Source organism: Hydra vulgaris, chromosome 03 (assembly GCF_038396675.1).
Source record: "Hydra vulgaris chromosome 03, alternate assembly HydraT2T_AEP".
In the NCBI taxonomy this organism is placed as follows: Eukaryota; Metazoa; Cnidaria; class Hydrozoa; order Anthoathecata; family Hydridae; genus Hydra; species Hydra vulgaris.
Window position 1 is genome coordinate 53,055,818 of NC_088922.1, and position 21,683 is coordinate 53,077,500.

Consider the following 21,683-nt stretch of genomic DNA (forward strand, 5'->3'; position numbering starts at 1 on the left):
CCGACATGCTGCGTACTGGGAGACCATCCAAACTCAGCAACTGTGAAAAAAGTGGTATATTCAGAATTAGTAAAGAAATCTGAGAAAGACTCAGCTACAAAAAGCTAGCACAAATCTTCAACGAGTCAAAAAGTTATCCGAAAATTAGCAGAGAGCTCGTGAGACGAACGTTGTTGGACAAAGGTATTGGAACGTACATAGCTGCTAGAAAACCTATTCTTTCAATCATGGATAAATGTAAACGACGAGCGTGGTCCAAAGAAAGGCTGGACTGGTCTGTAGATTAGTGGGCAAAAGTTATTTGGAGTGATGAAGCTAATTTTCAAGTCGTAAACCGAGAGGGAAAATTCTATGTCAAAAGATTTGCTACTGAGAAATATTCAGACAGGTTTTTGCAACATCATCGACAAGGTGGTGGAAGTTCGGTCGGCATCTGGGGATGTTCTCATAAAGGTATAGGCTTCTGTGAGCTGTACGAAGGTCGAATTAATCAATACACCTTCCAGAACACATTGGAAACATGTTTAGTTCCATCAATCAGACACTTGTATAGCAGAAGCAAGCAATTCATCTTTCAACAAGACAGGGCTTCAGCTCACACAGCTCACTCAATCGAAGAATATTTTTTGAAAAAAAGTTTAATGTGATGCCCTGGTGCCCTAGATCACCAGATCTCAACCCAATTAAAAATATTTGGTCTTGGATCGACAATCATCTGACATATCATGAAATTCAATCAACTCAGCATTTGAAGCAACTTTTGAATGAGTACTGGCTGAAGGTACTTTGCGTGATGTGCATGGAATTAGTTGAATCAACGCATAAACGAGTTTATCTTTGCTATAAAAATAAAGGAGGACACTTTAAATATTAATTTTGCTTTTTTTTTTTCTTTTTTTGTTCGAATGTTGCAATTCGTTTAAACTTTTAATTTTTTCCTATATGATTTTTTGTTATTGTTTTTTCTAACTAAATATTAAAATTTTTATAATATGTTCATATTCATTTTAAAGCTAATTACTTTTTCTTTAATAAATAAAAAAAAATTACTTCGATATCATTTTACAGTTTTTTTTTATTAAACAAAAACCAAACATACTTGATAAAAATTCTGCAATCGTTTAAACTTTCGTGAATAGCTGTATAATTCAGTTAACTCGTAAGAACCTTTTAGTACTAGGTTGGGTAAAAATCTTTTCAAAACAATAAACTAGTCTATGCGATGTCGTGTATACAAGAAACCAGTTTCTTAATATCTAGAATGCTTGAATTAGAAGTTTTATATCTTAAAAAGAATTTAAAACAGTTCATATAATAATGACCGTTATAACTAATTTTTGGACATGAATTTAATGGAACATGACGGTGATATTACTGTTAGCGATAGTGACAATATGCATGAATAAGAAAAATCATAACACGACTGGCTTGAACAATACGGAGGTTGTTTTACGGTACAAAAGTTTGTTTCTATTTTTAATACCCTGAATTTTTTTTAAAAAAAACTGCAAATTTTTAATCAGAAATATAAAAAAACTAAAAGCAAATATCTTTTAAACGTTTATTTTTTTATAGAATCCAAATTTTGATGTTCCCTACCCTAATGGAGTACGTAAAAATAAAGTGACGATTGAAGGTAGTACTCAAGACCATGTGAAACCTAAAGAAGGAGCTAAAGAACCCTGGGGAAATTATAGAAATACTAACAATATCAATAACAACTCCAGTACAGCTTTTAAACGGAAAAAAAAAACAGTTATAAATAAAATTTATGGAGATAAAACTTTAAAAATGAGCAAGAAAGTGCAAGTTCAACATGATGAAACCGGAACACAGCGCGTTCAAGTCAATGCTGGTTATGAGAACCCCCGTATTGTTTGTCAAAATATTTTTAACGACTGTTCTGGGGTTTTATTAAAGTTTGTTCTCACATTCTACGGATATAGTTGAATGATCTCAATATTTTTTAATTTACACTAAATTATACTGTTTTTTAACGAAACAATTAGCTCTTTGTTACGTCTTTAATGTCGTTAATGTTTAAAATTTTTTTTATAAAGTTACTTTTTTTTCCTGCGCTTACGGCTTAAATAAATTTCATTTTTCAGAACTTCTTAGGAGCTATATAATAAAGTTTAGCGAGATCTTAGCGTTGTATAAAACAGCGGGTATTTTTTGCTAAGATCTTTGCAAACTGTATTTGCATCTAGTCAACATAAAGTTTTTTCTTTAAAATTTGTTTTTATGGAATAAACATACCTGAAAAACAAACTCCATTTTTTGAATTTTATAGTACTTATTTAAAATACTATCAGTAAATAAATAAATGAAGTATTTATTTAAATATGTCAATAAATAGTAATAACTTTTATTTCAAATCTTTTTTACGGAATTCGTAAAACACTGGTGTAAAGTATATGTCGAAATAAAATGTAACGTGATGTCATATTTTATTTAATCCTTACCCCCGCTCTATAGTATTTTGATTGCCAGATTAAACAAGTCGTTAATTGTAACATTTGTTAAATCGACTAAAACTGTTGATCAGCAGCACTATTTTATTAATTTTGCTAAATACGCGATAAATGATTTCTTACAATCTTTATTTGTTTTTTTGTTTTTACTGTTATTTGTTGTAGAACCCATACTTTGATGTTCCGTATCCAACGGGAGTACGCAAAGATAAGGTGCTTGGATCGACAGAAATAAATGACAACAGTTTTGATACACCTCATACAGAGACCTTTAAAATAATGCGGAATCACATTCCAGAAGTTAATTTACAGAATAATGATAACATGAATACATTGAACTTCGATCCTGTCACTGGACGGAAAAAAAAATCGATCAATAAAAGGATTATAAACTCTAGAAAAAGAGACTTTTTAACATTCAGAAATTTTCTGAAAAAAAGTAAAAAAGTTCAAGTGCAACAAGAAGAAACAGGAACGCAACGTGTACAAGTTAATGCCGGCTACGAAAATCCAAGAATATCATGTGAAAGTGGATATACAACTTGTTCTGGTGTTTTAATAAATTACAAACTAACTTTTTATGGTACTGGTGAATAAACCTTGTGCAAATGTTTATAAATATTTCGTTAGGTTTTGTAATTTTTTTCACAATGTACATTCTTGTTATTAATCATTCAAAAAAACAGACATTCTGTAAATAAACTTTAATCATTCACAATTCTTACTGAGACATTTTAAAAACCTTAATAAGTCTTCTCCGTCATCTCTTTACACCCTAATCCGGATTTTTTTACACCCTAATCCGGAGGTAGTTTTTGAAACATGAAGCGTAATTAAAGAGGTAACAGGGAAAAAAAAAGATGCCTCCAAAGTATTCCCGCAATACTTAAAAACAGATGAGAACGATACAGTAGCCAATAAGGCAATAGATATTGCAGAGAAATTTAATAATTATTTCATAAAAATTGGGGAAAAACTAGCTAATAAATTAACTCCTGGAAAAAAATGTTATAAATCGTATTTAGAAAAAAAAACGTCAGCGAGCTTGATATAATTCCGGATGAGCTTAAAAAAGCATTTAATACCTTACAACAAAACAAAAGTCCAGGTCTAGATGACATTAGCGTGAACGTTGTAAAAAATGTCTACGATATTATTGAATATCCCCTTCTGCATATCTGTAATCTGTCTTTAAAAAATGGGGTATTTCCTGATCAGCTAAAGCTAGCAAAAGTTGTTCCTATATTTAAAAGCGGAGATGATTCTATAGCTTCTAACTACAGGCCTATTTCTATTTTATCATGCATTTCAAAAATATTAGAGCGCATAATGCACAATAGGCTTTACAACTACCTGTTAAACCACCACCTGCTTAATAATAACCAATATGGTTTTCAAAAACACCATTCAACAGAACACGCTATAGCCAAACTTGTCAACGAAATTTTAAATGGGTTTGACAACAAAATACACTCTTGGGGTTTTTCTCGATCTTTCAAAAGCGTTTGACACAGTTGACCATGAGATTCTTCTTTATAAACTGTATAATTATGGAATAAGAAATAACAATTTAAAATGGTTTCGCTCTTACCTTAATATTCGGAAACAAGCTTTATCATATAACACTGTAACACGACTTAAAAACATTACTTGTGGGGTATGCTACCAAGCATTTTCCAAACTTACTTTTTTTCTTTAAACCACAAATACGAAACTAAATACTCAATAAATAACTTTTTTATACCTAAAACATTATTAAAACAAGCTGATTTTTCGATATCTTGCCGAGGGCCGCGGTTATGGAACTTGGTTTTAACGAGTAATATAAAAACTTTAACCTCAACTCAACAATTTAAACGTGCAACAAAACAACACTTATTTGATTTTGATACAAAGCAATTACTATCCTTTTATTAAAAATTTTGATAATGTTATTTAATTAATATCTAATAAATTGACGCAACATGTTAATTATATTGTATGGTACTTAAAACATGTTTGATATTATTCTATATTATAATAATAACGCAATTTGTAAATGCAATATTTATTATAACTTACGCCATTTGTAGATGGAATATAAAACAGAGTTTATTTGGTTTTGTATGTATATATGAACGGACTTATATTTGCGTGTATGTGTGTGTGTGTATGTGTGTGTGTGTGTGTGTGTGTGTGTGTGTGTGTGTGTGTGTGTGTGTGTGTGTGTGTGTGCGTGTATAATAAAAATAAAAGTAGAATAAAATAGAGAATTAAAAATAATAATAATTTTAAAAAGTAATTAAAATTTTTTTTTTTTTCTTCTTTTTTTTCTGCAAATAGTAAATTGATTGTTAAATCAGTTTTCTCTTTAGTTTCTACTTTCCTTTTTCATTTTTTATCGAATTTTTTAGTTATATTAACGGGGCTGGATGATAAGACCATGTCTTCTGCTGGTGTCATGAAATAAATTAACCCCCATAATAAATTAACTCCCGTTGCGTAAAAAATTACCCGGGGAGTTAATCTATTTTGAAATAGATTAACTCCCCTTGAAATAAATTAACCCCTGTCGGCGAAACAAATTAACTCCCCATAATATATTAACTCCCTTGGAACAACTTATACGATATATATATATATATATATATATATATATATATATATATATATATATATATATATATATATATATAGGGGAAGTGGGGGCATAACAGCCCCCGTAACGTTTAGATTAATGGAGTATGAAAATAAAAACGGCATACGCTTTTTTAACAGTGTATTTCGATAAACACATCATTAAGCTTTAAATTGCTGCAATTAAGAAAAAAATAAAACGGTTTTTGAAAACGTTATAACACAAAAATTAGACTTATCAAAAAAAGCGGTTGTGCCCCTATAGAGAGGCACAACCGCACCTTAAAATATATATATATACATATATGTATATATATATATATATATATATATATATATATATATATATACATATATGTATATATATATATATATATATACATATATATTATATATACATATATGTATATATATATATATATATATATATATATATATATATATATATATATATATATATATATATATATATATATATATATATTAGTAGAAAATCACTTAACAAAAATTTTTTCCATTTAACACTGTGTTTCATCAACAAAGATTCATCAGAAATGAATCATTTCTGATGAATCTTTGTTGATGAAACACAGTGTTAAATGGAAAAAATTTTGTTAAGTTATTTTCTATTAATATATAATTGCTCTGTTCTTTTAAGAACATTGAGCACTCTATTGTGTAGAATACTTTTTAAAGTTGTTTAAATATATAATATATATATATATATATATATATATATATATATATATATATATATATATATATATATATATATATATATATATATATATATATATATATATATATATATATATATAGGGAAGTGGGGTCATAACAGCCCCCGTAAGGTTTAGATTAATGAAATATGAAAATAAAAACGACCTGTGTTTTTTTATTAGTGTATTTCAACAAACAACAACAACAAAAAAAGTTTTTAATTTTAGCAATTTAGAAAAAAATGCAACAGTTTTTGAAAATGTTATTAAACACAAATCGCAAAAATCGCTGGGGGTATACTTTTCGTGGTACAAGTTTCTGATTCAGAGCAAGATGTCAGGGATAATTCTTGCAGTGAAATAGTTGGTGTTTGAGACTTGGTAGTTAGATTTGGTGTTGCTGAATCCATCTCAGGAAATGACCTGTTGGTTGTTTCTGAAGGCTCAAACATCCAATTATCAAAAACTTCAGGATTAAGTGGACTTATTCCAGTCTTTCTGAAACAATTTACAGCTGTCAACATGTTTGCAGATTTCATATAAGCTATTCCAAATAGTTCTGGAATCTGATATCCGGTCACAACTCTAGTATAATGTGTACGCAGCCAAATACAAACTTCGTTCGAATAGTTGCTACTAAATGGTGCCATTAAGGAGACATCTAGCGGCTGCAGATGGTGTAAACAATGTGGTGGAAAGTAAATAACAGTAACACGATTTTCACGTGCTTTCATTATGAACTCTATATTTTTTGTATGTGTTGCATGAACATCTAATAATAGCAGTACAGGTCTTTTTTTGGATGGCATTACAAAAGACAGAAAATGGTCAAACCACTTCAAAAATATATCTGTTTGCATCCAACCACTAGGGTGATATGATGCAATAGTACCCGGAGGAGCTTTTTCAATAATATTAACATTCTTGGGAGCTCTGACATGGGGGAAAATAATCAAGGGGGTGCGTATATACCAGAGGCACTCATACACATTTTGATTGTTATGATTTTCCCTCGTTCAGCTGATGTTAGAGTTCCAACTTGTTTTTTACCCATCTTAGCAATTACTTTTGACACTTTTTTTGGTACTGAAGAAATTCCTGTCTCGTTAACATTATATATATTATTTGGAGTTATGTTATTTTCATCTATGCTTTTAGTCAATAGTTCAAAATTTTATTCACAGCAGGTCGGTTAAATCCCATTGGTCTAGCTCCAGAAGTTCCCTCTGGTATACCCAAAGAAATAACAGGATTGTGTTTTAAAAAGCTTTCTGCCCACTGGTAGCCTGCCATTCCTGATTTTTTGTTAAAGCTATGTGACATCTTGTTCTTTTCAGCTAGCTGAAATGCCAATTCTCTCAAATCTTTCATTGTAACTGGAAACAAGCAACTCTCTAGAAAAATTAGATGTTTAGCTAACTCTTACTCTTGTTCAAGGTTAAGAACTGATTTAAAATTCCCAAGTTTTTTTACTGAACAACTACTTAGTTCTAAACTCTTTTAAACAACTACTTAGTTCTAAAGTCTTTTTATTCTGTCTTGCAGTGTCGTTGTTGGGATACAAAACATTAACGATGCCTTCTTATACCCCATTTCCTTCTTTATTACTGGTTCAATAGCTGCTATCATTGAAATTTTTTCCCCAGGATTGTCGATGAGTTAGACGTTTGTATTTTCTAACCATATTATGTAACTGTATGCACAAAATAATAATAATTTTTTTTCTATCAAAGAAAAAATATAATAACAATATATAAATATACAATATGTATCTATATATGTATATGTATGTATATATATATGTATCTATATATGTATATGTATGTATGTATATATATATATATATATATATATATATATATATATATATATATATATATATATATATATATATATATATATATATATATATGTATATTTATACATACATATATATATATATATATATATATATATATATATATATATTATATATATATATATATATATATATATATATATGTATGTATAAATATACATATATATATATATATATATATATATATATATATATATATATATATATATATATATATATATATATATATATATATATATATGTATAATAGAGCTTATATAGCTAACTAGTATATATTAATACACACATACACACACAAATATATATGTATATATATATATATATATATATATATATATATATATATATTATATATATATATATATATATATATATATATATATATATATATATATATATATATATATATATATATATATATATATATATATATATATATATATATATATATAGAGAGAGAGAGAGAGAGAGAGAGAGAGAGAGAGAGAGAGAGAGAGAGAGAGGAGAGAGAGAGAGAGAGAGAGAGAGAGAGAGAGAGAGAGAGAGAGAGAGTATAGTATAGTTACTATACTATACTATAGTATAGATATAAACTCTATAACCTTAGACATTATTAGCAAAAGAGAATGGTTTTGAAGTATTAGTATCAAAACAATAGTAATAGTAGATCAAAACAATAGTTATAGTATTGCACGAACTTCTATAAATACTATTATTCTACTAATACTATTTTTGATCTCCTTTTTATATATAATATAAAGGCTTGTCAAAAATAAACAGTTATAAAGTAGTTTTATTCAACGCTCACTAAATATTTATATATTATATATTTTAATATATATAATACTAGATATATTTTAAAAAAATTTTAAAATAGAATACTTACACAATTTTGTAGTTATAATTATAAGTTAAATTATTTAAAACGCGTATTATAGGGGGTTAATTTATTTCAGTGGGGGTTAGAAATACTTAAGCCCCCGGTTTCGCTATATTTTAAAGTAATTTAACTCCCGGGGTTAATTTATTTCGAAAATAGATTAACCGGGGAGTTAAAATGTTTTAACCGGGAGTTAACTTTTTGGGGAGTTAATCTATTTCGCGTCACCGGCTCCGGTCGAAACTTTAATGTTATATTTTTATGTTGTAAAAACATTGTAAAAGCTTATTTCTTTTTAATGACGAAATAAATAAATTTAAAAAAAAAAAAACGGGTTTGGGAAATTAAAAAAATATATTTGTAAAAATTTAAATTTTATTAAAGAGATTTGAGCACCTAAAATTTGAAATTAAGCTATTTCAATTAAATTGCGTGATGTGATGAAGTTATTATAGAACGAATAAATAGATTATAAATTTTTGACATTTTAGGCCAAAAAAAAGTGTATATTGTATGGGAAAAGTATGCATTAAGTTTTATGCTATTAAATCAAAGTTTTGAGCTTAATCATATTTTTTTCTAATAATATAAAAAAACATTAAAGCATTTTTGTCTGAATTGGCCAAAATAGTTTTGCATGCTGAACTTACAGTTTGCATTATGCTCCTTGACAAGCACCTTAACAAAATCGAAAAAATCGAATATCAATTAAAATATTCATCATTTCTTGATATACACACTCTATTAAAAAAATTCAGATAAAGGAAAAGCGTATGAGAAAAGTATTGGGGTTAGGAGAAAAAAGGTCCCCCTCCACCCCACTCTTTTTCTTTAGAAAGTTCTAGGCACCTTAAATTCCTCTTTGAACTGATTGAAGAAATAAAACACGCAAAAAATCAAAAAAGTATCTTTTAATCTAGGAATATCGTAACCATGATACTATATAACTTAATAAGATAACCATAAAGTATACTGGGTTATCCAAGATTGCCTAAAATAACGTTTTCAATTGCAATTGCTGACAGTCTTTTCAAGTCATTCCTAAAAAACTTCCTTCTTTCAAACCTTTAAATGCTGTGATTTAAAATGAAGATATTCATCATTATGTCGTTTATAATGCCTGCGTTATTAATAAGTTTTAAACACTGTTTTTGCTCAAATTGTTTGCCAAGAATAATTAGTTTTTAATATAGTAAAATGTGAAACCCGAGCTTTACATTTCACATCTCTATTTTAAAAGAATGTACTTAAGTTTAAAGAATTTTCTTTAAAAGCAGAGAAGTAAAATTTCTCTTAAGTGACAATTGATAAACACTCCTAAAACGTTATGGCAGTTCCATGTAAGTTTACAATTCATTTGTTATAGGTAAAAAACTTTGAAAAAAATCCACATTGTATTACCCCCAAAAAAGAAAAACCAAGATTTATTAAGGTGTCGTCCATAAATTACGTCATGTAGTTTTCGTCTTTTTTTGACCTCCCCCGTCACAAAGTCGTAACACTTTAGTAGCAAGTTTTGTCACAAAACCACTAACCCCCTACAGGGCGGCCGAGAGGGAGGGAGGGCGAAAGGGACAGTTTGTCCCAGGCGGCAGATATTCAAGGGGCGCCAAATAAAAGTCTATCTAAAAAGGTATCTAAAAAAAAGAAAAAAAAAAGTCCGTCATCTATGATATAGCGAAATTTTGATAAATAACGGTGCCAATCAGGATTGCTGTCCCAGGCGGTACGAGAGCTCTCGACGGCCCCTTCCCCCTTAGAGCACGACATAATTTATGGACGACCCCTAATAGGTTTTAAATTTCATCCCAAAATACTTTTTCCTTTAAAAGTTATGATTACTTAAAGCTAATTGTTAGAAGGAAGGAAGAGAGATCGGTTAAACAGACCAAATATTTTAAAAAAACTTCGGAAGTTATAGAGTTATAACTCAGCAAAGGTCGTTTCGATATTGTTATTCGTTTACTTTTTATTTTGTCTAAATTTATTCCACTCAAGTTTGTATACCGATAGCTGAATATTATTGCTGATGTTTTTAAAACAGCACACTGCCCTCATTGCTATATTATTGAGTTCAAACTGCTCCCATTGTCAAGCTCAAAAATAAAAATTAAAATGCTTAACCATAATTTAAACTCGATCTTTATAAGCAGGTAGCTCAGTGGACAAATTCATTTCCAAATTCGTTAAGTAAACAAGTTTACTACAAGTTTTAAACGATTACATCATTAAAAACTACATTTTGTTAGAAATATTTTTACTCTTTTGGGTTTTTATAAAGATAAAAAAAATTTTTAAATCTGATAAAAATAATTTTTTAAAAGTAACCGCATAAAAAGCAGTTATAAAAAATAATGCATTAGTTTATATTACTGTTAGTTACAAGAAAATCGGTCTCGATTTTGATCATCAGAAATCGTGCAAAGCCAAGTTATCGATTACAATACTGACCCAATATTATTTATTACTATTTTAGATTTTCTAGAAGTTTTTTTTGTATTCTAATGTTGCAGTATAAGAATCATTATATAACACTAAATTGTTTTGAGCTCGATTCCGATACAATGTCACGCAATCTCCTGCTATTCCCAAAACTTAATACCAATTTTCTCATAACTAAATAAAGTTATTTAAAGATTTGCAACGCTTGATGCGTTTATTTTTATGTTTATTCACACAGCTCATAAATTACTGATGTTTTAAAAAAATATATCAACCAAAACAATATTCAGTTCGTTCCAAAATAAACTTCTCCAAAATGATTCGGCAATTCGCATTGCATATCAGTTGTTAAAATAGAAATATTCGGATGTTGCTTGTAAAGTGCATTGACGCCTAAATTTTAATCGATGTAAATATTTGAAAATTTTTGTTTGTTTATTGAGCAATAAAATTATGTTTATCACTAACTAGATTTTGTTAAAAAAATCAAATACGTTAAAAAATAAATTTATTTTTAGGCATACCAAATGGCGTCGCAAAAAGCGTAAGAACATAAATATTTTCTTCAATGACACCATACTCAAGCAGCGTTTTTACAGCTAGAGCTATGTCGTCACCACTATCTAAAAATAAGATAACTATAAGAAAACTAACAAAAAAACAAAATTTAAAAAAATGAAAAGTAAAAAAAAAAAAAAATAATAATAATAAAAAGTAATAAAAAAAAATGTTCATAACTAACAAATAAAATAATCTTACACAGAAGCGGATACATTAGAAGCACTTTTCTTTTATGAATATCGTTAGGAAACCTTGCATAGATAACCTTATAGAACGTATAAATAAAATCAACTAATAAAACATGAAAATAAAACTAAAAAATAATAAAACAAAAAAAGTGTTAAAATATTTTTAAGTTAATGTTGTTCGAATTCATTATTTACATATTATTCTGAATATACCTTATACTGAAATGATTCTTCATCTTTATTCATTAGAATTTTTCCAATGTGTATTCCTCGACAACAGTCACGCAAACCTTTTTCCATTGCCTCTCCTTAACAAAAAAGCATTTATATAAAGTTCACCCGAAAATACAAAAAAGTTTTGATTAAAAAGAATAATGATGATGATCATGATAGTCATGATAACAATGGTGATCATCGCCATCGTCATCATCATTATCATCATCATCATTATAATCATCATGAAATAATTTTAGTGTTCAATTTTGAGTTTAAAAACGCAAATTTATGTTAATTTATGTTATTTGATATTTAAATAAGAAGTTTAAATTTCAAAAATAAATTAAAATTTATTTTTTTTATGATAATTATTCTATATGAAGGCTGATTTGAAAAAAAATGGCGGATTAGTAAAAGTTGCACTACTGCCCTAAATTATTCGAATGGTCGATATTTATTTATTATTCGAACATTTTTGATATCAAAGTTTTACTTACATTTTTACTTTTACTTAGAAAAACAGAAAACAAAATCTGAATTTTATTTTATCTTCCTATTTATTAGGTTTACAAAAAAATAATATTATGTCCCATTACATTAGTTTACCTGACTATTAATCACCTTTAGCGACAATAACCGCCATACATTTTCTTGACATTCTAATTACTGACTTATTTAATTTGTCAAAGTCAGTTTTATTCCATAATGAATATATATTATGCCATAATGAATATATCATTAGGCATTAGTTTTCAATATTACTTTTAATTCCTCCCATAACAATCCGATACGAGAGATATCTTTTGATTGGGGAGGTTAAATCATTCTAATCAATATATAAACATTCTTATGATTTCTTTCTTATACTCTTATTCAAAGTATTTTCATCAAAATTTTTTAATTCTTTTTAAATTATCTAATAGTGTAAAATTAAACATAAAAAAGAGTGAAATAAAAAGGAGCATTTTTAAAAAAAGTTCAAATAATTATGAACGGTATATAGTTTTGCTAAGATTTAACACAAATAGTTAATAGTTTGTTTGAAAAAATTCTTAATTCATTATTGCAAAATTAGTTTGTTTAACTAACAACTTTTTAATTTTACGATTCTTGTAAGGTTAAATAAAAATATTTTTAATCGAGATTTTTAATTTAAAAGAAATAGTAAGTAATGTAAAAAAAAAACAATAGAATTTTTTAGCTTTGATGATTCTTGTCATAATTTGTTTATAGAAACCTGTAAGGTGAACCCCGGCTCAGCTAGTATCAAACAGTACCCAATTAAACAATATTTTAAATCTTATATTAACCGATGATTAAAAAAAATGTATACAATATACAGAACAACAATAATTCAATCAACAAAGATTTAATAAATGTTAATTGGTACAAGTTAGTCGAGCAACATCATGATTTAGAGTTGCAAAACAAAAAAACAAAAAAAACAACATTTTTTTAATCAGTATTTTTATTGTATTTTATTTATTCTTTATTTTTTTGAATTTTAGATTATTTAAATTAAAAAAACTTATTATATTTTATATTGAAATTTTTTATAATGTCAACAATTGTTACTAAATTTTAAATAGTTATCTAAAAAATAAATAAAATTATTTTTTAAACAACAGGTTACTGAATCAACCTTACTTAACATAGCGAATGTTTAGTAACGTTGGTTCAGTAACTCCATTCAGTAAAATTGTCCAGATTAAATTCTTGTCTTTGACTGTGAGTCATAGATTATTCTACACCACATATTTAATTTTCGAGAATTATGGAAAATAAAAACTAATTTTAATACTCTGTCATTTGATAATCAAAGACAAGATTTACCTTGGTGGGGCCCCTGTGCCATGTTGATGTGGAAGCCCATTCCCCTACGAGGATCCTGGGCTGTGACTCCCAGAAATTTTTGTATTAAATCGAAATTGTTGTACACTCTTTTTGTAATTGCTTTAACACTCTTTTTGTAGAAAAAAATGGTTTATAGAAACTTTTTAGAACTTCTTTCTGAAATAACCTAACAAAGTTTATCTTTTACAAAAAATTTTTGTTCGGATTTTATTCTTGATTAGAGTGTCTACTTTAATCAAGTTGCTAATATAAAAACAAGTCAATTTTTTTATCTTTAGTTTTTGGGGCCCCTAATTTTGTGGGCCATTACACACCGATGATTGTGTCTCAACCCTCAAAGCCTGTATTTAAAATTAAAATCTATTTCACTTTTAATTGTGGATTAAAGATTGTCTACTAAATGATTATTTAACTGCTTCACTTATTGATGGAAGCAATAAAGTTTAACTATTGGACAGTAATGGAGCATATGAACAACATAGCAATATGAATAACACTACAAGATCATAAATACCGAAAACAGACTAACAAAATTGAATCTTCAAAACCAACAAAGTGGCTGTCCATTAATTATGTCAACATTATCTTTGGCAATTTTTACCTCCCCTCCCTTTGTCAACAATTCGTCAAGTTTCTAGAGCCCCCTCCCCCCCCCTCTATAAAGTTACATCAACATTTGACCACTCTTCTTATCCCCCCCCCCCCCCCCATCAAGAAAATTAAATGGAAGAAAACATCCTTTATTTCTTTTTTTTTTTTAATAATTTAATTTTTTTAAAAAAGTAGCATTGTTGGCATCAACTTTTCTTGACTTTCCCCTTTCCCTTGTCAACAATTGTCAAAAAATTTCAGACTTCTCTCCCTTATTTTGTTGACATAATTAATGCACATACCCTAACTATGTTTAAAATTTATTTAAGTAGTATTATAAAAGAGTAACTTTACAAAACATAATTTTGCTTATATTTCACAGTTTTTTTTTAACATTGATGTGTAAATGGTTATAGATAATATATAGGGTAATATACATATAATAAAAAAAATGTATATTTCAAGGTTTATTGGTGATGGAATGGTTTTAAGGTTCATTAGTATCTAAAATTTAAAGAATACAAAAAAAATATGATATTTTTGTACTTTCTTTAAGTTGATAGTTTTTTAAATATTTAATAACTTGATATGATATCATTTTGGTTAATGAAAAATTTATAACTTCAAAATGCTTGAGACATTTGTCTAATTCAGGGTTTTCCAACTATGTGCCTGCCACTATAATTGACAGTTAAATTTTTTTTCATAAATATCAATTAAAAATGTTAAATATTTTTATTTATTTGTTAGAGTTTTAATTTTTTTGAGTACCTGGGTTTATTAAATACATTCATGTTTGCGATATTGTATGTATGAGTGGTTCCTTTGCTGACAGTACTTGTTGCAAATTGACTAGTTGCGAGCCAGATGCTAGCCTGGAATGGGGAGTGCTATTTGCACACCACTTTTTGTATACGCAGAAAACCTAAAGTAGTCACGCGCTCGTACCGCCCCACTTAAAAATAGATGGTGCTCACCACTCTATCGATATTTTAGAATGTGCTCTAGAATACAAAAAAGTTGGGAACCCCTGGCCTAATTTATGTAAAAAATTATGAAATAAGAAAATAATAAAAATGAAAAAAAAAAAAAATTTTTTTTTCATAAATACTAATTGTTATAATACAGTATAAATCTTATAAGATGATGATGATGTTAATCAGAATCAACATGACGATGCTGCTCATCATCGTTATGACAATGATGCTCATCATCGTTATGACAATGATGACATTTTCACAACAATGATGAGCAGCATTAACATGACGATGATGAGCATCATCATGTTGATGTTGATTGTTATCATCAAAATGCTTTAAAACCATACTAAATTAAAATATAAATAAAAATATAATCAAAATATAAATAATAAAATCAATAAAAAACAAAAATTGAAGAGTAATTAAAAGTTAACAATTAAATTATTATTTTGTAAACTAAAATATAAAACACAAAGATAAATATGCTCAATATATTTTACCACTTCTTATTATGCTGACTCCACAAATTCCTTTAAAAAATTCGCAACCAATATAATTTTCACCTAAAACAAAGTAAACATTTAAAATATTTAAAAAATTAAACAACTTATAACTTGAATTACTGCATATATTAAATATAATACTGTTTATAAAAATTTATTGGAAAGATTTTGTATATTTACTTTGTAAATCTGTATGAATACTTGTATTGGGTTGAATAGCAAGTAATGAACAATTTTTCTAAAAAAAATTCTGAGAAGTTCTAAAAACTTCAAGAAATTTCCATGATTTGAGTATATACAGAGTGTAAAATGACCTATCGTAATATTAAAAACCAACATGGAAAAAACTATTGAAGAACATTAGCTTCGACAGATTATTTCTTTCAACCCCTAAACAACTAAAAAAGCTTGTGAAATAAAAGATTTAACAACTCCTACAGGACATTAATCACTTTTTTGATTCAAAGCCTATATATTCTACACCAAGAGCATTCATTCTTTGCCTGAGCTTTAGCATAAGGTTATAGAAAAAAATTGTGGTTGTTGGAGATTATGATTATGTGGTTGTTGGAGATTATAGAGATTATAATGGAGGATGTTGGAGAGTACTTATGGAATTAAAAAACAATAAGTAAACTTTTTTTAAAATTTTTTTGCCAACCCAATATAAAACTTTTACAATATAAAAAATTCTTGCCAACCCAATATAAAACTTTTTATTAATAGAAAAAAACTCCATTTAAACTTAAGGTTTATCTGTTAATAAAAACATTTGTTGATAAAGATATTTTTACTAGTTTCTGAATACTCTTATACCTTATTAGATGAAATAATTTTCTGTTTTAAAAAGAACGGTTCTATGACAATCCATTATCTATATGATGTCTTTTATTGCTTGTGAAAGAATTAGGCCCCATTAAAGTTTTTTTGGTGTATTTTTATTATATGAATATTATAATGTCAGGTCAGGTTATCCTGCAACTGGTAACATGTAACCCAGTACAATCTGCTTCATGTCCTGCTGCCTTGTAGGATACGTCTTTTTAGGCAAAGGCTAGGAGATGCCAACTTCAACTTAAAACACCCCCTGCCTTGGGGCTCTTGCTTGAGAAAAGGCTAGAGATGGTATCTCGATAAAAATACTCATCTTGGGCAGATGTTAAACGCATCCAGCTACTGTCTTGTAGAAGGCCTCTTAGGCAAAGACTTAAGGGGTAAACAGATTCTATCTGTTGACCAGCCTCGCACCCTTTCTTTATCTATTAGGCTGGCGCAGATGTATTATTAATACATTGCTTCCAGTTTAGGATGTTGAATGCTGGATCTTCTTGACTCAATGTATGGGTTTAGCTTGTGTCTCTGTTTTTATGACTAGGCAACTCATTCTATTATCTTCCTAATGAGGGTACAGGTCTAAAACTCAGTCTTATGGTTCTGAGGCCGGCAGGTAGTCAGGTTCCGGAACTCTGTGGTAGCTCTCAGAGAGGCTGATTCCATCAACAGCTGAAAAATATCAAAGTATTAACAGTGCCATGTTGTGCATGGATGGTGTCCCTGTTTGTACTTTAGGTATGCATTGCCAAAACCACATTTGGAGCCCTTTGTTACGGCTTAGGGTTTATTAATAGTAATTGCTTGGGCTATTAAACAGTGTACTGAGTACTATCTATCCTTTGAGTCAAGTTCTTTAACAAATTTAAAAATGAATAAAGTACCAAAAACTTCAAAACACAAAATACTATCATCATCACCAAGTTCTCTAAACCTATCATTCACTAATATTCTTGGTCTTCGAAGTAAATCTTCTGTTGAGTCTTATCTCTTGCAAAGTTCACCAGACCTACTTGCTTTTTGTGAGACTAATTTGAGTTCAGCTATCTCATCTTGTGATCTTAGTGTTGATGGTTATCTTCCTTTAATTCATAAAAACTCCAATAGTCACATGCTTGGCCTGGGCATTTACGTTCGTAAGAATTCACCCGTCGGGAAACTAGGTTTGAATCCACCAACTATTCTTTTACCAAGGCGTTAGCTAGAAATAAATTTTATACCACATTTTTGCCGTACTGGGAATTTTTATTGTTGTTGTTCTAGAAAATGTTGAGAATTTTCTAGAAAAGGTCCTAAAAAAACTCAAAAAAACACTAAAAAAAAAAGGTCATTGACTTTTGGGAATTTTAAGTCCAATGGGAATTCCGCGTTTTACGCAGCACCATTGGGCTAGCTAACACCCTGTTTACGTGCTTTCGCTTAGCATCACTTACTTTATTGCTTTTCTCTTTGTTCTATATCGCTCTCCTTCATCTCAAGACTGCACTCTTTTCGATCTTATTTCTGATCAAATTGACCAAGCCCTCTCTCTTTATCCATCACCTAATATTGTTGTTGTCTATGACTTTAATGCTTACCACACTGAATGGCTTAGATCTAGTGTCAGTAACTCTGCAGGAATTAAAGCCCACAACTTTTGCCTTGCTCAATCCCTAACTCAAATGGTCAACTTTCTAACTCGCTTTCCAGACAACCTGAATCATTTACCTTCTCTACTCGACCTTTGTCTTGTTTCTGACTCTAGTCAGTGCTCAGTTTCTCCACATTCACCCTTAGGTGCTACTGATCACGGTTTGATCTCTCTAAAACTATTATCTCATTCTTCTTCATCATCTGAGTCCCCCTATCATCATACCTCTTACAACTACCTTAAAGCTGACTTGGACTCTTTACGTGATTTTCTTTGCTTCTTGGGTAGAAATCTTTTGTCTTCTTGTTTACAAATGTGCTTCTTACATAACTTTGTGGATTCAGGCTGGCATGGAATCTTTTATTCCCAATCGACAATTCCAGGTCAAGCCTCACTCTTCTCCATAGTTTTCTCCATAGTTTGTGCTGCTGCAATTTCAAATCGAATTCATTACTTTCATATCTATCAGCAAAACAATTCTCCAAAAAACAGACGCCTGTTTATTACTGCTAGAAACCTTTGTAAAAAGGTTTTGTCTAATGCCAAAGCCTGCTATTTTCAGGTCATGAAATCTCGTATTTCATCACAAAAATTAGGCTCTTGTGACTTCTGGAGAATCTTTAATAGTATCAATAATAAGAGAAAATCTGTAACTCCACCTCTCTAATAACTTCTCATTTTGAATCTTATAACTTACTTTCTGATCATCAATATGGATTTCGATCTTCTTGTTCTAAAGTTGATTTGCTATCAGTGATAATTGATAGGTTTTATCGTGCATTAAATAAAGGTGGATAGGTTAAGGTCATCGCTCTTGACATTTCAAAAGTTTTTGATAAAGTTTGGCATGCTGGTCTTTGCCATAAGCTTTCTTCTTATGATGTATCTGGTAACATCTTTAAGATTATTGAATCCTTCTTTTCCAATCCTAGTATAAAAGTTGTCCTCAATGGACAGCACTCTTCTTCTTTTTTGTAACTTCAGGGGTTCCTCAAGGTTCTATCCTTGGCCTTATACTCTTTTTAATTTACATTAACGATCTTCCAGATATTCTCACATCTAAGGTGGAATTGTTCGCTAATGATACTACCATTTATTTTTGTCATGATAAGAAGCCAACGCTCTCTGATTGCTTGGAGGGGGCTTTTGAGCTTGAAAAGGATCTCACTTCTGCTACAGCATGGGGCTCATAGTGGCTGGTGAACTTTAATTCAGATAAAACTCAACTTTTTTCAGCCAATTGTTATCCCAATAATTTAGATCTTCCTATATTTATAAACGATAATGTACTCAATGAGTCATCTACCCTTCATCTTCTAGGATTAACTCTTACTTCTGATCTTTCTTGGAAACCATATATCAAATCCGTTGCAAATTAGCATCTGCTAAGGTTGCATCTCTTTATTGAGCTCGACACTTTCTTATTCCAGATTCTATTCTTTATCTCTATAAATCTCAAATCCGTCCTTGTATGGAATACTGTTGCCATATCTGGGGCGGATCTTCTAATGATGCTCTTTCTCATTTAGACAAGGTGCAAAAACGCATTGTAAACATAGTTATACCTGCTCTTGCAGCCAACCTCCAACCGTTATCACATCGTCGTAATGTTGCTTCTCTTTCTCTTTCTACAAATACTATAATGGGCACTGTTCTAAAGAGCTAGCACCTCTTGTGCCATCTACTAAAATTCATTCTCGTGTTACTTGTTATTCAATAAGTCTCATCCTTTTTCTGTGACTGTTCCTAAGTGCTCCAAAAACTCTTATTCATCTAGTTTTTTTCCTCGAACATCAGCTCTTTGGAATTGGCTTTCTTCATCTTGCTTTCCTGATTCATATTATTTGCAATCCTTTAAGTCATATGTCAATTGTTATCTTGCTCTACAATCTTCATCTTTTCTCTTCCAGTAATTTCCGACTCTAATTAGTGGTTGCTTGCAGCCTTGTTGGAAGCGAAAATGTTAAAAAAAAAAAAAAATGAATTTACTTCTAACAGCTTTCTTACTTTGCTTCCAAGCCAGGAATTACTAAGAAAAAGACAAAGTTAAAAAGAGTTTACCTCTTCAAACCTCTCTTCATCTCTCCAAAGCTCTAGAATGTGCCACTACAGTTAAAAAGGCTAGTTTATTTTTTAATACTATTTGGAACTTTTAACCCTAAACTGTGAAACAGGTTAAACAGGTCGAGCGCAGTACTTTTAGAGGTGTAGAGTAGATTTGGACCTTGAACTTACCACCATGTTAATAGAAGTTAATAGAACAATTATTTGCAAATTATATAAATTAGAAAAACACAGAAGAAAACAATTCTAAAGTGATCAGAACTTTGAAATGATATGCACACACAAAAAAAAAAAATTAAATCTTTGAGCATAAAGGAACAACTAATGTGAAAATATGACTTAACAGAATGACGAGTTGTAGAAGAATGAACCTTGTTAGGAGGAATATAAGATGACAGTTTAAGCAGAAACCATGGAAGTGAAAAGAAAAAGGGACAGATTCTAGCTTTGCTGTTAGAGAGTTTTTTTGAGTACAATCCATTTTAGCCCATAGTCTAAAAAAATCATAGAATGAATTAATACGAAAGCTTTTTCCAAACAAGTCAGCCTTGGAAGAGTTAATAGGATTTGACCTATGCAAGAGAGATGAATTAGATACTATTACAGAGTAATATTAGATACTTTTAAAGATTTTCAAAAAATTATTGAAGGTTATGAGATACAAGATTTAATAATTTGAGGATAATGAACTATTTGACAAGCTTAAAATAGTGCTTTTAAACAGTGGTTTTAAGTACAAATTTGACAAGCTTTAAATAGTGGTTTAAAACAGTGGTTTTAAATACAAATTTGACAAGCTTTAAATAGTGGTTTTAAATAATGGTTTTAAGTACAAATTTAATGATAAAAAGATGTTTGTTCTCAAAAGAATTTTTTGTCTGATGAAAAAAAGAAACGGGATATGATTTCAATTGTAAATAGAAGATATGCAAGAATGCTGAGTTTATATGATATATTAACTTGGGAGAAAAATTAGTTTTAAAACCGCAAATACTGGTAATTAAAACGTTTGATGACAATGTTTTGAATATTTTTGATTACTATGGTCTTTATTGATTTAAAACATTCAAGGTAAATATTAGTCAAATGAGGATAGTTGGAGCTCTGAACGACAAAAGTATGCAATTGTCTCATTCCTTTTAGTAAATCAAAAGTTATAACAAAGAACTCTCAAAATTGTACAAAAAAGCACCATGAGCTAGATGATATTGTTATTACTCTGGAGTAAACTTCTTTTTGAAGAAAGTCTTGTGCTTGATTATTATTTGAATATTTTTAT

General features: G+C 29.2%; 2 protein-coding genes across 3 annotated transcripts in view; one reads left to right on the plus strand and one right to left on the minus strand.

Annotated features, from left to right (window-relative positions):
• Nucleotides 1-3,176, plus strand: part of LOC100201910 (PC3-like endoprotease variant A) — a 99,276-nt gene extending 96,100 nt beyond the window's left edge. Inside the window, exon 14 of one of the 2 annotated variants that reach the window (XM_065793656.1) lies at nucleotides 2,640-3,176. In XM_065793656.1, coding sequence (XP_065649728.1) covers nucleotides 2,640-3,071 — 432 coding nt within the window. In that variant the 3' untranslated portion in view covers nucleotides 3,072-3,176. Of the gene's footprint in view, nucleotides 1-1,575; nucleotides 2,442-2,639 lie in introns of those variants that run through there. The other variant, XM_065793657.1, reaches the window with a different exon arrangement.
• A 7,608-nt stretch (nucleotides 3,177-10,784) lies between these two features.
• LOC100210278 (uracil phosphoribosyltransferase homolog) overlaps nucleotides 10,785-21,683 on the minus strand; it is a 13,379-nt gene continuing 2,480 nt past the window's right edge. The window contains exons 4-8 of the mRNA XM_065793663.1: nucleotides 15,877-15,939; nucleotides 11,949-12,043; nucleotides 11,746-11,812; nucleotides 11,511-11,609; nucleotides 10,785-11,379 (exon numbers count right to left, since the gene is read on the minus strand). Of these exons, the coding sequence (XP_065649735.1) occupies nucleotides 11,273-11,379; nucleotides 11,511-11,609; nucleotides 11,746-11,812; nucleotides 11,949-12,043; nucleotides 15,877-15,939 (431 nt within the window). The 3' untranslated portion in view covers nucleotides 10,785-11,272. The remainder of the gene's footprint in view (nucleotides 11,380-11,510; nucleotides 11,610-11,745; nucleotides 11,813-11,948; nucleotides 12,044-15,876; nucleotides 15,940-21,683) is intronic.